Consider the following 16706-nt stretch of genomic DNA (forward strand, 5'->3'; position numbering starts at 1 on the left):
AGAAACATTTTTACCCATTGAATTTCATTGACCCTAGCTGAATACTCATGAAAACCAAACAGTGGATGTGAGTACAGTGAGGCGGGGGATAGTGCATTTCAGCAAAGGCAACAGCACCACGAAATCTCAATCAGCTCATCCACTTACATCAGCTAACGGTGGTATGTTGGAAAACAGGGTTGTGTAGCTGAGAATTTGCTTTATCAAATAGTGCTGTTGTGCTCCTTGTACTTCTTGCTGTTTCCATGAAAATAAATAGAAGCCATTACTTTCAGAGCTACCTATGTATATCACGGGAATTTCCAACACTCCCATCATGATCAGAATGCTGGCCCCAAATTCAGTTCATTGCAGAACAAATCAGTCACCGGTAGTATTACTACCTTGAATTTGTCTGAAACTGTAACATACACAGCCATGAACAGCAGCCAGTTCACAGCTAACATATTTGCCAGCTCATGGTTGATACATTAAAGAATCCCTCCTAAGTTTCATGATTTTCCTTTCTGCACAGAACTGTGTCAATACATTTTTTAAATTTTTATTCATGAGCGCAATTTGAAGAAGCAGAAGTCTGGAATTACTACATAAGTACTAAAGGAAACTTACATCCTGAAAGAAACAATTATTGTACTGTTCGAAAGGGCAACCTGAGTCACTCTTTGGGAAGTGCAGAAATACACACAGGTGTGCAATTGGGTACTTTCACATGAGGGTTATCAGTGACCCATGAACAGTAGAGTAGTCTTTTAAGACTGCCAAGTTTAAATTATAAAACACAACCAGGACAGGAGTGTTTGCAATAGACCAAGAGGGTTACCTGCCATAATTTCAGCCCACAGACAGGGAGAGAAGTTGTGAAGCAGATCTGCCCTGGAGCTAGCACAAGATAAGTCATCAGCTTTCAGCAGCCATTGCGCTTCAGCATCCTTCCCTTTTGTGCATCAACTATAGATACTGGTATGACAGAGAACAGCCAGACTCTCTGGCACATTACAGTCCCCTCTGTTGCTGCTGTGGGTAGTTTTTTCCATCACAATGTACACAAAATGCCTCCTCTCCCCCACAAGTGGAGCTGTCAAATAAGACCTGCTGTTGCTTCATCCACTACTCATGTCCCTTACAGTATTTATTCAAGAATAAAGTTACCTGTAAAATTTCAAATTGTCCAAGTGTGTGACTTTCAAAATCTACTGGGTATTTTCTTTGTTGCCATTGGTACACATAACTTCCAATACTTCAGAAACCCAACATTTACAGAGAAAACCAGTTTCCCCCTCAGTATTATGATATGTATACACAAATCTGCTGAAGCAGAGCAGAACATGTAACGATTCCCAGTGTGAGTTCACCAGGACACTGTCACCACCTTCCCTTGTCTTGCACTGGCCTTATTCAACACTGTACCACAACAATAACTCATTCTCCTTGAAAACTCTCAGGGGACTCTCCTTTTTGGTTCCTCCAGTTGAAAAATTATTTTCAACGATGGTGTACATGTGTCCCTGTTTCCTCCTCTATTAAATGTTGGTCATCCGATTCTTCCTACATTAGTCTTTCTCTTTACAGATGCTATCTCACAATCCTACATTATCTGAAAATTTCACCTAACTACTGCCTTGTGCTCTCATCACTAATAAAAATGTTAAATAAGTTTGATTCCCCAGACACAACCTAAAGCACCAATTTCCCTTAACATCAGCAAAGGTCAGATTAACCATTATGCTGTGAAACATACTCAAACGCTATATTTGATTTGTACTAATTAAAACATTCACAGATATTTCAGTTGTGGTACATATCACTGGTAAAAGGATACTGTGACAATTTGAATAACAAAATTATTTACCACAGAATCATAGAACATCCTGAGTTGGGAGGAACTCATAAGAATCATCAAGTACAATTCCTGACTCCATACAGGACCACCCAGAAATCAGACCATATGTTTAAGGGCATTGTACAGACATTTCTTGAACTCCAGCAGCTTGGGGCAGTAACTACTGCCCTGGGAAGTCTGCTCCATGCCCATCACCCTCTGGTGAAGAACTTATCCTAACACCCAATCTACAGTTCTATGCAGTTTTCTCAGGTCAAGTCGCTGTCACCAGAAAGCAGAGCTCAGCACTGCCCCTCTGCTCCCCTCATGAGGAGCTGCAGACCACCACAAGGCTTCCCCTTAGGCAAAGGAGTATAAAATCTTGCTGTCTCCTAAAAATATTTTACTTGCTTAGTGGTTGTTTTTTTGGGTTTGTTTGATTTTTTTTTTTTTTTTTTTTTTTTTCAAATAACAGTAAGAAGCACAAACCTCCTGCCACTCAGTAGCTTTTAATTTGGAGGTATGAAAACAAGAAATAAAACACAAAAATTAAATGAAAGTCTAATTAAATGCAACCCAAGAAATGAAGGGATTATTCAAGCAAAGATTCCTTTTCAAGGGCAAGTCAGGAAAACACTCAATTATCCTGAGCCAACACAGAGCTGTTGTGCTGCTCCAGATGGGGCTCCACAGGAAACACTGAGTCCATATTTTTTACATTTTCACTCTGGATTCCGAAGGGAAGTCACTTTCTAGAGACATTTGGGTGAGATTTTTGAGAGACATTTAAAATGCTGTAGTTAAGAAAGCCAAAATGAAGTCTGAAAGCTCTCATCAAATGCAGGGTATCGCTGCATGCAAAACCAGCTAGCTTCAGTGTGTTTGATGAAGATCGGATTTTTATAAAACAGGCCAATTTACTGCATATGTAAATGACACCTTACTCTTCCTTTGAAACAATCTATTATTCTGACCAGCTCCATACTTAAGAAGCAAACTATAAGTTCTAAGTACTATGCTTCAGTGTATCCTATTTCAAGAGGATGCCATCTTTCAGAAGAGATTCATAATCATATGGACTAATGAAAGAGCGAAGTAGAAAAAGTATATACAGAAAAATTTAAACAGCTCCCACTCTATGCTTTGACAGGGGACAATGGAATAGAACAGGATATTCAAATTCTGACAGGCAAGGAAATAAAAGGATCTGTTTACATCTTCATTCCCTGGAAAATTGTTCCTCTTCAATATGGAATGCACCTTAGCCTCCCAGCCTGTTGAAAACAGCTGGAGCACAATAACTATGACTAGCAGCTCCTGAAGCCCAAGCTAATACATATTCTGTAACCCAGTGCCGTGTAAATCAAGTGCCTGTTGTTTTGAGAGTCAGAGAATGACTTGGCAAGTTAATTTATTTGAGAAGATGGAAACTGTTATATCATAATCAATGAAACAATATTTGCAGTATTGCAAACAATTTTTGAAACATTTACTGTATTACAAAACCATATAAATTCTTGCTTTAATTTTTAGCATACTATTTTGCAGAGCTTCTTTCCTCTAAAAAAACCTTAACTGAAATGGTGAAAAACTACATTCAGTATGAATTCTTTCCATTTCCTGATATAAGATGTTTTTTTGCTAGTACCGGAGCATGAAGTCATAGAATCATATCATAGAATCACAGAATGGCCTGGTATGAAAAGGACCGCAATGATCATCTAGTTTCATCCCCTCTGCTATGTGCAGGATCACCAACCACCAGACCAGGCTACCCACAGCCACATCCAGCCTGGTCTTGAATGCCTCCAGGGATGGGGCATCCACAACCTCCTTGGGCAACCTGTTTCAGTGCATCACGAGCCTGTGAGGGAAAAACTTCCTCCTAATATTTAACCTAAACCTCCCCTGTCTCAGTATAAAACCATTCCCACTTGTCCTATCACTATCCACCCTCATAAACAGCCATGTCACCTCCTGTTTATATACTCCCTTCAAGTACTGGAAGGCCACAATGAGGTTTCTCCAGAGACTTCTTTCCAAGCAAAAGTCTGTTTCACTTGGCATGGAGATATGATAACTAAACAGTTCTCCTCACAGGTGTAAAATGTAAAATTAATATGGCTTTCTTCACCTGACAAGTGTATTTGCATGCAATTGACTATGAATAGTAAGACTAACAAAGCTCTCGGCATACTTTAAAATGAATCTATACAATCTACTGTTAAATAGTACGGCAGACTGATGGAGCAAATCTGATGGTCACTATCTGCGATAGAATGTATAAACCAAAAATTTCCCCATCAAAAAAAAAAAAAAAAAAAAAAAAAAGAAAGAAAGAAAAATTCATCAGATCATTTGCTTTTTCATTTAAGCACAACTTCAATGGATACTGGTGTTTACTACTGCACTAAAATGATGCACAAATATGAGTCAATCTAAACTCTTCAATATTTAACAAGGTTGGCACTCTATAAACAGATGTTCACATGACGTGGAAATCCTGAAACTTCCTTAAGCCTACATAAGCATTTACTGGAGCCAAAAAACAAAATACTGGATTGTTTTCTATGTATTACCAGCTTTCTGACAAGCAAGCCAACTCTGCACTTCAATGAAGTCAGACTGCAAATTTAGCATAGCGTGCAGCAGCTGAGCTGAGATTCATGGGAATGGGATCATCAACACAGCAATACATAGCACGGAACTGACAAACTTAGTCATCTTCTTACAGAACAAAGAGATAACAGTTGCAGTACATCTTTCCTATGATAAGACCAACCTAGAATCTGTAAAACAAGCAAGAACACTGTTTAAAGTCACATGCCAAGTCCTGGGGAGAAAGTAGCAATGATAAAAGCAAATGCCAGGACATCAGGTGACTTAATTCTTATGACTGCATTTAAGTGTGTAAACACCAACAACGCTGCAAGCTGCAAGAAATACTGTTGGTACAGCATTCTACAGTTAGCTCCTTTAGATATCTCAGCAGCCTCTTACTATAGTCTGTGCTCCACACAGAAGCTTTCAATCATTCTCTGAATTTTAAACTGTTTTGTAGTTTGTATAACAGGCACATTCTAGTGCGATTAGAATCCAAAATAAAGCAGTTCCTACTGGACAGCCTAACAAAGATTCAGTATTATTCAGTATTGAAATTCTCTTCATAAGCCTCTGACCACCAGAGGACACAGCCATCACACACCTGCTGATAAGCAGGTGTATATTAACTCTAAGGCCATCTACCTGTAACATAATCCAGAGCTGCCATTCTAATCAGCCTCAGCATTCTTTGAAAAATTGCTCAACAGTTCCGCAGTTGGGTACATGGCATTTCAGCAAGCCCATCCTACTACTTAATCTCCTTTTAGTTTGAAACCATTTCTCCTTGTGCTATCACAAAAGACCCTGCTAAAGAGTCTGCCCGCTTCCTTTTTATAGCTCCCCCTTAGATATAGAAAGGCCACAATCAAGTCACCTCACAGCCTTCTCTTCTCCAGGCTGAACAGCCCCAGCTCTCACAGGCTCCCCGCGCAGAGAGGCGGCGTTCCGTTCCTGGGATTATTTTGCAGCCCCCCTCTGAACACACTCAAGCAGGCTCCCATCTCTCCTGTACTGAGCACTGCACATGTGGATGTGAGGTGGCACCACTGCAGAGCAAAGAGGCAGAATCACCTCCTTCACTCTGCTGGCCTCACTTATTTTGATGCAGCCCAGGATATGGTGGGCTCTCTGAGCTGCAAGGTCACATTGCTGGCTCACGTCCAATTTCCTATCCATCAGTACCCCCAGATGATTTTCAGCAGGCCTACACTCTATCCTTACACCCCTCAGACTGTATTGGTAGTGAGGGCTGCCATGATCCAGGTGCAAGACCTTGCAAACCTCATGAGGGTCACCTGGGCCCACTGCTCAAGCTTGTCTAGGTCTCTCTGGATGGCATCCCAACTATCAGTCATGTTGACAACACCATACAGCTTGTAAACACATCTGCAAAGTTGCTGAGGATGCACTTGATCCCACTGTCAATATCACTGATGAAGATACTAAAGAGAACTGGTCCCATAAGGGAGATCTGCACAAAATTACTAAATTTCTTTGGGTAGATAAATCTTTTAAGCACCTAATCACCATTTAGGGCATTTACTCCCCTCAAGGTTAAAAACAAGACCAACACCTGAATAGGGTACCAGAATCAAGGCAGTTTTAAAGTTCCACAGAAGAATTTTAGTTATTTACTAGAATAGTCAAGCAGATAATGAAGAAATGTTACTTTCTTTAGTGAAATAAAAAGTGAAGAGTAAAGAAACATTTTTTGTGCCTCAATATTGATTTTGCAAGACTAATCTTAGTCTTTTATAACAGTATTTTTGAGCCTTCTACATAACACATGTAAATTAATATATCAGAAAATCAGAGATGTGCTATATAAGGCATAGGTTTCCAAAGCAGGGGGATTTCAATTAATTCATAGAAAAATTCACGCAAAAGTTGGAAGGCTTAAAGCAACCGAATCCTGGCATTATGTATTGTTTAGCTGCAACATGAAAACTGTTTGTGTAGCAATTAAATAATATTTTCCTATTCAACTCCACCGCAGTGCTTTTTATCCTTTCCATTCCTTCCTAAAAAAACAGTCTGTTCTTCTGGGAGGACATTGCATACCCTGCCAATTTCACACCATTTGACATTTACTAGGGAAGTAGCATGTTGTCATCAGTGTAAATAATGCTGCTAATCCCAATTCCCACTGAGTCACCATATTGCTGTGCTGCTAGAAAATACGCAACTTGGAAGAGAAATCTAGCATGTCTTACTATTATGTTGTAGAGCCAGTCAATCAAATTTTTACTGAAATAGTAGTAGAGCTTTTGTTTTGCATTACAGAGCCCTGGAATATAATCAAGTAAAAGATCCACCTGCCACAAAACACAGTGTATTGCAGTTTGTACCTTTAGTAATGCAAAGAGCGGTGCAGACTATCTGAGGAGAACAAGTGAGAGGAGGTAAGCTGTAACAGCCAGTCCACCATACATGGTGCTGACTTCATGATCTCAATCAAATGGGGAAGGGAGAAAGGTAAGAAGAGCATTCCACGTTGTATTGCTCATACCTAAAAGCACACAATGTGAAAGAAAAATGAATTCAAAAGTTAGAGATACATAAACAAGAAAATTAGAAGTTGCTTTTTTTTCCAAAAAATGGATGCCAAACCTATGCCAAATAAATCCATCCACCTGTTCTGTAGTTAAGAGACATATAAATATACAAATTCATACAAATAGTCTTAGAGATTGTATTTATGACAAAAATAAAAGAACTGAGAGTTACAGGGCAAAAAATCTACTAGGATAGGTTGCATGATAGTCAGTTGTGGAGGTGCTCAGTATAATGTCTACAAAAGGAAGAAGAGCTGATTAAGGATGAAAGAGATTCATTATTTTCTTTCAAATTTTTGTGACCTTAAAGCTGTATTTGAATTTGCTTCAGCAGTCTGCTGAAAATGCCTTGAACAGTCCTTGCCTCCTAGACTTTCCCAAGCTTCTCAACATTTATTTCTTCTAATTCCAATTTTCCCAGAGTAGAAATGAAGTCAGCTAGAAATCTTACACATAGCTGTGAAAGTGAACAGCAATTCATTGTCACTGAGCTCACAAGTATTGAAAACTCATAGTGGAGGAGAAACAAAACTGAAAATTAAGTATAAATACTTTTAAGTAATTTTAAGCAGAAAATTTGAAGAAGCTTAAGTTCATAAGCATCATTTCATACTAGTCATCATGATCATGAAGAAAAACCATAAATTTCCCAAGATTTTGCATAGTAAGTGATATCAAACAATCTGAAAATCTTACTGCCGTCACCATACAGGTTTATTGTGATGGTGTTCTGAAATGGAACCACGCGTTATCATTTTTTGTTTTAGTTTTGTATATTTGTACTACAAAAAGAAAAAAAGAAATAATAAGGTAGTTGCAATTAGATCAATACAAGACCTTACTGAATGCCTAAAACTTACAAGGAAAGTAACTTTTTTTATTAAACAGAAACTTGAATTGTTCATTCTAATGATGAAACCATAAAGAGTGCCTTTTTTCAGGAGATCAGCAGAACGACAAACACTTCAATATTTTTAATTAAAAACTATAAGGCTTAATATTCTCTAGAATAATCATTTGAGAGATTGACATTACCAAGCTTTGCTTTGGTTTCCAAAATAAAAGCCTAATTCTAATGCCATATAAATTAGGTCTCCCAGTAACTAGACCAAACACCATCAAGTCATTGATCATCAGATGCTAACAGCAGAGCATCTCTCTCATATTCCCTTACCCACAACTGTGGTAGCTCATTATGATACTTAAGAAGATTAAAGAGTGATAAATTACCGCATTTCCAAGGAAGGTTTGGAGAAGATAGCAATCCAGCAGGACTTCTTGCTTGGTCATAAACCTAGTGTTGAAATTAAACTTCTCCCTTTCGTGCATATCAGAAAAAATCATTCCCACTTTGAATACTGAAGTCTCATTCCACGACTTTGAATTCCAACAGTTCTGTTGAATTAATCACCACCCAGCTATTTTTCTGGAATTCAGTGGAGTTTACATCACACTTTAGTTGGATCAGAATCTAGCCTCACACCTAATACTACATTGTGTACTTTCAGTAATTACTCTGCTCACATGGCAGAATACAAGTGTCTCTACTTCCAGTGTAAATTTATTCCACATTCAAATGTATTAAAGGTAAAGCAGTCAGGTTCTTGGAAAAAGACCAGAGAGTTTTTAATGTAACACTTAAATTTATACTCTTCAGAAATACATATCATGTAAAACGTTAAGAACAATATTTACAATTTTTGACCTGCCATTTATGCCAATTGAGATGTGGCTGTGGCTGCTCCTCAGACAATTTCTTCCGCATACAAAGAGATGGTGTTAACTGCACTTCTCCATTTGCTGGCAGAATGGAAGCTATTGTACATCCCGATCAAAAGTAACAAGAAAAATGAGAACATTGCTTATAATCTCAGGAGGTACACACATCACACCAGTATGCCCAGTAAGGACAGGAGTGTGCATCCATGAGACAGTGAAGAACCTGACCCTCAAGTTCCTTTATTAAATGCTATTTGGCCAACGTAAGATGACATAGCATTTAAATGCCTTCAGAAAACAGGAAGTTTGGGAATTATAATCTCCTTGAAATCAACTCTGAAGAAATTATTCCATTCAAAAGTTTGCTCAAGACTGACCTGTTTTTTTGTTTTTTTTGTTTTTTTCAAGTTTCACACTCTTGAAACAAACAGCTGACTTTGAAGCTCATGCTAACAGTGTTTAGAAGCCTATTTTTGAAGAATATTTTTCAGTAACATTTTTCATCTCCAAAATTGGGTAGGTCTTTAAAAATAAACTTCATAGGAATACAGGGAAAAGGAAACAGTGCAGAAGCATAAAAATAGACTCAGGAGTCCAATAACAAACTATAAATCATTCATTTCCATCACACGCTGACTTGCAACATCATTTCTGCTTTTAGTAAAGAAAGGAGTTCAGAATGCTTTGGGACAGGTTAGCTCCTTCCAACCCTAAAGCAATTAAGCTTGGTCCCAAGACAATGAAATTCCAGGAGACAATGGTGTAAATCAGTTTTACCTTGATCTCTAGTGATTGTGCTAACAACAGAATTTCTAGCACAGTAGTGGCACTATAGTACAGGCTCCTTAAAAAAAACAAAACAAAGAAAACCCCATCAAGCTGGCTTAAGAAATCAAATTCTTTAATATAGCTATGGAGAAAAAATGTCTAACATTTACCTTGAGAAATAATGCTTAGAGATGATATGTTATAGGCTATCATTCTGCATTCTTTGTGTACCACAAATTTGCAGTGAAGCAAGGATTTCAACCTCTGGAAATCCAGCTTATTAGACAGTATACATGGAGAAAAATTAGATTTATAAGACATAAGATTCAAGACTATCCTTTTAGACCTAGAACTGAAATATTAAGGAGAAAGACTGTATCACACATCACGTTGGAAAGCAATGTACCAGTCTCATTAGCTTCTGAGGACTGTTCTGTGAAGCAGAATACACGGACAGAAATCATCACCTAGTTAATGAAGGCACTGCCTGATAGTTAAGTCTAACATATCTGTGAGCTCATTCCCTACATTTCCCACAGAAAAGAAAACACAAATTTTAGCACGGGCATGACTAGAGAAAACACAATAACAGTGCAAATAATATTATTATCACTGCCATACAAACTCATAGTCTTCATATATAAAACTTCTAAATGCTAGATTGCTCCCTTGAGTGTTTTCAAGATCCTAAAACGTGTCAGCAGATTACCAAATCTACCTCAGATATATTAATTTTGCAGTGGAATAGAACATTAAAGCTAGGCAACTTGAGGTGTAAAGTTGGATGAATCTGTGTGGACTGTTGTTGCTGTTGATGGGTTTTGTTTGTTTTAAAACAGCTTATCCAAAACATTTGTGTAAATGGTTAAGTACAAGACCAACACACAAAAATTCTGACCATGAATCACAAGTAGTATTTTAAACCTCCGCTATTACAAACTGAGAAGACTTTTTCTTTTGGATATAATTACATTTTATAAATAAATCCAGTGTCATCTTTTACAGTGCAATTTATTTTTCTACAGACTCAAGTAAAACCTGACTATCTCCTAAACAAATACTTATTAACACTACTCAGAGTGTCTGATATTATATAAAACAGTATGTATTGTCAAGATTAGCCAGATAAACTAACAACTCTAATACCTCTATGCACAAGAAGAACCACTTGCTGCTATAAGCATATTTTTTCTTATTCCTGTCTCTTACTAGCAGCACACAGAGTGACGTAATAAACTCTTCAGGAACACATCTATTCTTTTAAGTTGAACTGGGAGTAGCAGAACAACATAGCCAGAAGATTGAAAACTCTAATGATTTATGATAGGAGAGCAATGAAGAAAAATGGAAGTGGGTGGAGAGCAACTGAGGTGTGACATCAAATGGATTGAGTGGGAAAGCAAAAAGAGCAAATGAATAAGGAAAGAAACAAATGAGATGTGGAAAGACACAGAAGACAAAATTGCCAAGAGTTCATCTAAAACAGTAGTTCTTAAATCATGACTCAATAAAAGGAAATTAGAAAACCAGTCTGACAGGAAGAGTGAATTATGATGCTGCTGTCAGTGTCATACATCTTGAGTGATGTTGTCAGGAGAGCCAGTCATAACAGAGCTACTGGCCTACCATATGGTGAGTGCAAGTGTGGAATGACTTTGTTAGCTATATGTCTGAAGAATAGGAGAAGGAATGTAGCTGCTAGCAAGGAAAGGGGAACCAAAACAGGGAGGGAAGGAGAATTATTGGCGAGCTCAACTGGAAGCAAGATCATACCCTTGTTAACTGGTCCACACAACTGAGGTAACTACCACATAAGTCTCAAAACCTCGAGCACTATGAAAGCTGAAAAGCATTCTGTTAAGGGCCCCAAAATCTTTTCAGAAACTGAGGTGAGTTCCTGTGCAGATATATAGGTAACATAAAAATGACATCCATGGTGCACACAAATGTTTTATCCAGCGTTCTTTAAAAACTTCCTGAAATTATAACTGAATAAGAAAGAAAATTCTACACAGGCAACATGTGCAGTGAAAGGAGAACAGCGATGGTTGGGGAAATTCTCTGAAGTATAATTGCAATGTTTTAGCATATTTTAATTCATTTAAAAAAAAAAAAAAAAAATCATAGAAGATAACATGTTCTCTATAAAATCTGTAGTATCTGGTCTGTATTATCAGTCCAAGCAGAATCAGCACATAAAGGAAATGAAACTTTCCTAAAGATATCCATTCTAACTGACCCTCACTAAAACACAACAAAACATAGAAGAGATGGCAGGTATGGACAGGCATAACCTCCTCCTCCAATCTCTAATACTGCACATAAAAAAAATCAAATAAAGTTTTACAGGATTTTTTCATTGAATATGTCATAGCATTAATCTTGCATAATACTAACTTATACTTCATGCAGGAGAGAAACTTGTCTGCCAGACACTTATAACAACTCTGCATCCAGATTCTGAAGAATAAGCTGAACGCTTTTTTTCTGATTGCCCTGTAGAGGAAAATGCATGCCTCCAGAGTAGCTGTCCCCAGGGAAATGCAAAACAGGCTCTTCTGTTTCACAGTTCTGAGCAGGAGACACAAGTCTGGTGAGTTGGGCCAGGATGCAGAAGACCAGTTGAGACTAATGTCAAGAACTTTATTCACTGCCTCCTCTACAGGGAATAGGAAGATGCTGGAATGTCAGGGGAAGATTTTGGGGCTGAAAGGAAAAAAGTTAAAGGCCTGCTTTGTTGAGAAAGGCTACAAAAAGAAAAATGGAAAATATTTCTGTAAACTGAAAACATACCGTGTGCGTCTCTTCTGTATTTTTTTCTCTTTGTATTGGAGCAACTGGAAATTCAAGGAGGGATTTTACCGTCTTCCTTTTGGCTCTTTCCATTTGAATATTAGTAAAATAGTTGACAGCAGCAAACTCGATAAGAGCAGAAAACACAAAGGCAAAGCAGACCGCAATGAACCAGTCCATGGCAGTAGCATATGATACTTTTGGCAGTGAATGTCTTGCACTGATGCTCAGTGTCGTCATTGTCAACACTGTGGTTATTCCTTCAAAGAAACAAAACAAAAGCACTGCTGAATGCAAGTAAATCAGACAGAGAATATGAAAGTAGACAAACAGCTTCAAACAAAGAGTTTCATATCACCTATGAGTGATTTAAATCTCTTTCTATCTCTGATTGTAAAGCCAACTATTATGAATGAAAAAGCAGTTACACTGGAAAAAGTTATAACACAAGTTACTCCAGTGAATGTGACACTCAATCTTGACATCAAATGGAAGAAAATAAATCTCCTACTCAGTTAAATATATGTATATATATTACCACAAATTGAAGTAATAATACTAGAGATTTTCACATTTAAATCAACACAGGAAATACAGTATAACATAACTACCTTTTTTCCAGCACTGCAAAATAATGCACTGCGTAATACTACTGCTATTACTAGTCTATTACTGCTCTACCACTGCAAGATTCAGATGTTGCCATCAGACAGTGCATCCTGTGTTTGCTTGATAAGACAATCTTAAGAACCTTTGAGATCCTACACTCAGCAATCCACTCTTCATAAAAATGAACACAGGAAAGAACTGACAGAGTAAAAACAACTCATTGCTCTGTTAGATTAAGAAAATGGAGGAAAGCCTTTCTATGCATCTTATGAATACTGCATTAGATTTAAGTCCCAGCAATCGCCATGTACTAATGAGCAGAGTTGTACACACACAACAGGTAACCAGTTTTTAAGAGAGCCATGCCTTCACTAGATCACTTACAGTTCACATGCAGAAATGGTAAGTCTTCAATACATATTTTTTATGTCAAATTTTGTAGAATTTCCTACAACAAATAATTTCCTAAACGTTTGAATGTAATTAAGCTGATTATCAGATGTATGTTTTGCTCACTGGACTGCAAGAACAGCATGATTTTTCCTTTAAAGGCTTTGGAAAGCTACCTATTACTCTGATCACACTCATAAGCCAGATGCCACTAAAACATGGCAAATATTTTTGGTGCTAAGGAAAACTCAAATATTATGTTAACAATTCTGTTAATTAGTAAGTCATAACCTTATCTTTTAAATCCTTCTGCTACTAGTCGACCAGTTAAATTTAATTAGGATTTCATCTTCTGAAAGAATAACTTCAATTAAAGTATACATGCATGAACACTGAGCAAAATATGACCACTTTATTGTGACACTTCAAGTGCAAACACTAGCTATAGAAAAACAAAAAATGATTTTTTTTCCTCTCATCCAAACTATTCTAAGACTCGTTAAAACATGAAGTATCCCCCGTCTCCCACATAAAAACTACCATGTACAGGGTGAACATTGCTCAAGTGCTACCACAATGATCTCAAGGAAGATTGACAACAAGTGCATGTATCTTCACTTTTATGAAAACAACATTGTACTCACAGAAGATTAAATGTATGTATGGAAAGAATTCAAAATAACTGATAGTCTGTCTTCAAACAGGACCTTCACCCACCCTGTTTCCTAAATAGGCATATCTCATTTGGGTAACTTACCGAGAAAAAACCTTCAACTAGACATCGTCATACAGAAAACAGGACAAAATTAAGCCAGTCTCTCATATTAGAGCTTTTTGTTGCAGTTGCTAGCTTAATTTTTAAAGACAAAGAAGCAGTGTCTAGTTCATAAAAGCTCAAATAGCATTTCAGAGCAAACTCAGCAGGATAAAAAACACAAAATCTTCCTCAGTGGGAAGGTGTTAAAAAACACGCCACTAAAAATATTTAATTCTGAGAAAGAATTATGGGAAGTTATTTTATCCTGAAAGAGACACATCCCTGCTTACCCTATCCTTCCTGATTCTACTCTTGCAGTCTTCAAGCAAATAGGTTCTCTGAATTGTGTTTTAAAAAGACATTTACTTAATAGATTTAAGAATAGGATGAAATGACTCAAATGACAGATGAATGATTAAGCAGATATATGGAGCAGAGGGCAGGCTGTGACAGTATTACACTGTTTATTACCCCAATCTTCCTCGGTTTTTTCCTATTAAAACATTCCTCTGAGAGGCTTGCAAGTTGCCACTGTAGCTGTTCCTAGATATGTGCCAAGGGCAGGAAATTAAGTTCTGGTAAAAACCTGTGTGTACATGTATATATAGGTACACACACACACACACACACACACGCAAGATTTTACCAGAACTTAATTTCCTGCCCTTGTGTTTATATGCATATACATACATATATACACATATATACATACGAACTGTAACTATCCAGAGCAAAATACTTGCAAGCTTCTGATCAGAATTACACGTAATTGTGAAAAAAATATACTAAGACTATTTTACTATTAAAAAAAAAAACTTGATTAGAAAAGAAAATTCTCTCTTTCTCACTTTAAGAAACACTAGTCTTCCTCAACCATCAGATTCACATGCCTATAACTCTTACTGGGGTAAGTTAGTAAGATTTATTAAACTCTTAAAAGTTTCAGCACCAGAGCAAGAAGTCTTTATAAAAGCTATAAACCACTACTTCACATGCAATTGAATAAACATGCCTGGCTAATATGCAATAGACCAGTGCAATGTCCTCACATCTTCCAACTCATCCATGCCTTCTCTGGCTTATTTGCAGCACTGCTACCCAGCTTTTTTGGACTATGGTGGTCTCAAGATTCACAAAAGAACCTTAAGGATATGTGCTGCTGTTCCATGCATACTTTATCAGACCACTCAGCACTCACATGCTAAAACTGGAAGAGAAGTGTGTCATATGGTTGTAGTTAAGTCAAATGACTGAACACAGATTCATTACTAGAATTTAGTTGCATGCCCAATCCCTCCCCATTTTATTTTACTTTGTTTTTAATATGGACATAAGAAAGTAAAAGGTCACACTTATTTGTGAAAAAGTGTCCTGGAAGACAACTCCCAGCAAGATACTCTTATTTCAGGGATACATAAATAAAGCTCTCACCAGCAAGATAAACTGTTCAGACATCATACAACGAGTTTGTAAGCAAGAGATTATGCATGTGTTCTATTCAAGTGGCATACTAGAGCTACATAAAAAGACAGATGTTCTCTGAATGCTATCTCCCAGCCACACAACTTGTTAAACATTCAGAATATATAGCAAAACCAAATTATGCCTTTGTTCCATGTGAAAAGCATTCATAGAGCATCATGTTCAAAATCTTTTCCATAGTAACAGACATCTTGACAGGCAGAAACTCCCTAGATTGTTCCTCGTGTGTCCTTTCTGTGTTATCTTTGCCAAGTTCTCTCCAGCCATGCATTGTCCAATGGAAAGTCTTTTGTTTAGCTTCTTCTGACTGTTTCTCTGGAAAGTCAGTATCACAGCAGATATTCTGGCTTCATTTTCACATCTTGTCTGCAACATTTCTATATTCTCTTAAAATTACTTATAGGGTCTCTTCTGGCGATTGACAGAAAACTTTATAAAAGTACTTATAGCCATACTGTATGACATTTCTTTTCAAAGCATATTAGAAACTAAATGCAACTTAATAGATGTCCAAACTTCATTATTATTTGTTCCCTGCTTCTTATACGGATATACTGACACATATTTCTTCTATTGCTGCATAATCTGTGCATTTTCATTACCATATTTTGTTTATAAATACAGATTTTACTTTTCCAGTTTATGGCTATACTTAAGAAGTATCATTATTCAACATTACTGGAAAGACATGTGAAACAACATTCCTGCTTGCCGGATATATTTTCTTATAACTAATGATTAATCTTGTCTAATTTGTGATACCAAACAGCGTTAAGACTTTACTTACATGTTTGGGTGAGCTATCACGTAGAAACATTAATTCTTGTCCCTCTTTCCAGCATCTAGCTATATCAAAGCTTTCTTGTAGAACATTTTCTTGATTAACCTAGCTTTCTACTAGAGTATATTGTAAAGTCAAGACATTTCTCTCTATGAAGACTGCTTTTAAAAATGTTTTTGTCTTATTCCTTTGTTAAGAACCGTATTTCCATTTAATTCCTTTAATTACTTACACTTAATCTTTTGTTGGTGCTTTTAAAATTTTTATTTTCAGTGTTTACTGTACCATCACATTTAAACTGTATTTTGATTAATTCACTTCTAACATCTTACAATCATTTTTCTTTATTAATTCATTTTCATAATGGCAACAGTAGATAGGAAAGATCACTATACATGAAATTACATCTAAGCTTTACCTTCTGCAAGC

At 37.0% G+C, this 16706-nt stretch overlaps 1 protein-coding gene across 3 annotated transcripts in view; it reads right to left on the reverse strand.

Moving 5' to 3' along the window:
• The window catches only part of GABRA4 (gamma-aminobutyric acid type A receptor subunit alpha4), a 45141-nt gene that overhangs the window by 12446 nt on the left and 15989 nt on the right, over positions 1-16706 (reverse strand). The window contains exons 8-9 of one of the 3 annotated variants that reach the window (XM_052681934.1): positions 12259-12518; positions 4199-12036 (exon numbers count right to left, since the gene is read on the reverse strand). In XM_052681934.1, the coding sequence (XP_052537894.1) occupies positions 11902-12036; positions 12259-12518 (395 nt within the window). In that variant the 3' untranslated portion in view covers positions 4199-11901. Of the gene's footprint in view, positions 1-4198; positions 12172-12258; positions 12519-16706 lie in introns of those variants that run through there. The other 2 variants (XM_052681936.1, XM_052681933.1) reach the window with 2 other exon arrangements.

Source organism: Tympanuchus pallidicinctus, unplaced genomic scaffold (assembly GCF_026119805.1).
Source record: "Tympanuchus pallidicinctus isolate F22 unplaced genomic scaffold, pur_lepc_1.0 scaffold2, whole genome shotgun sequence".
NCBI classification, from domain to species: Eukaryota; Metazoa; Chordata; class Aves; order Galliformes; family Phasianidae; genus Tympanuchus; species Tympanuchus pallidicinctus.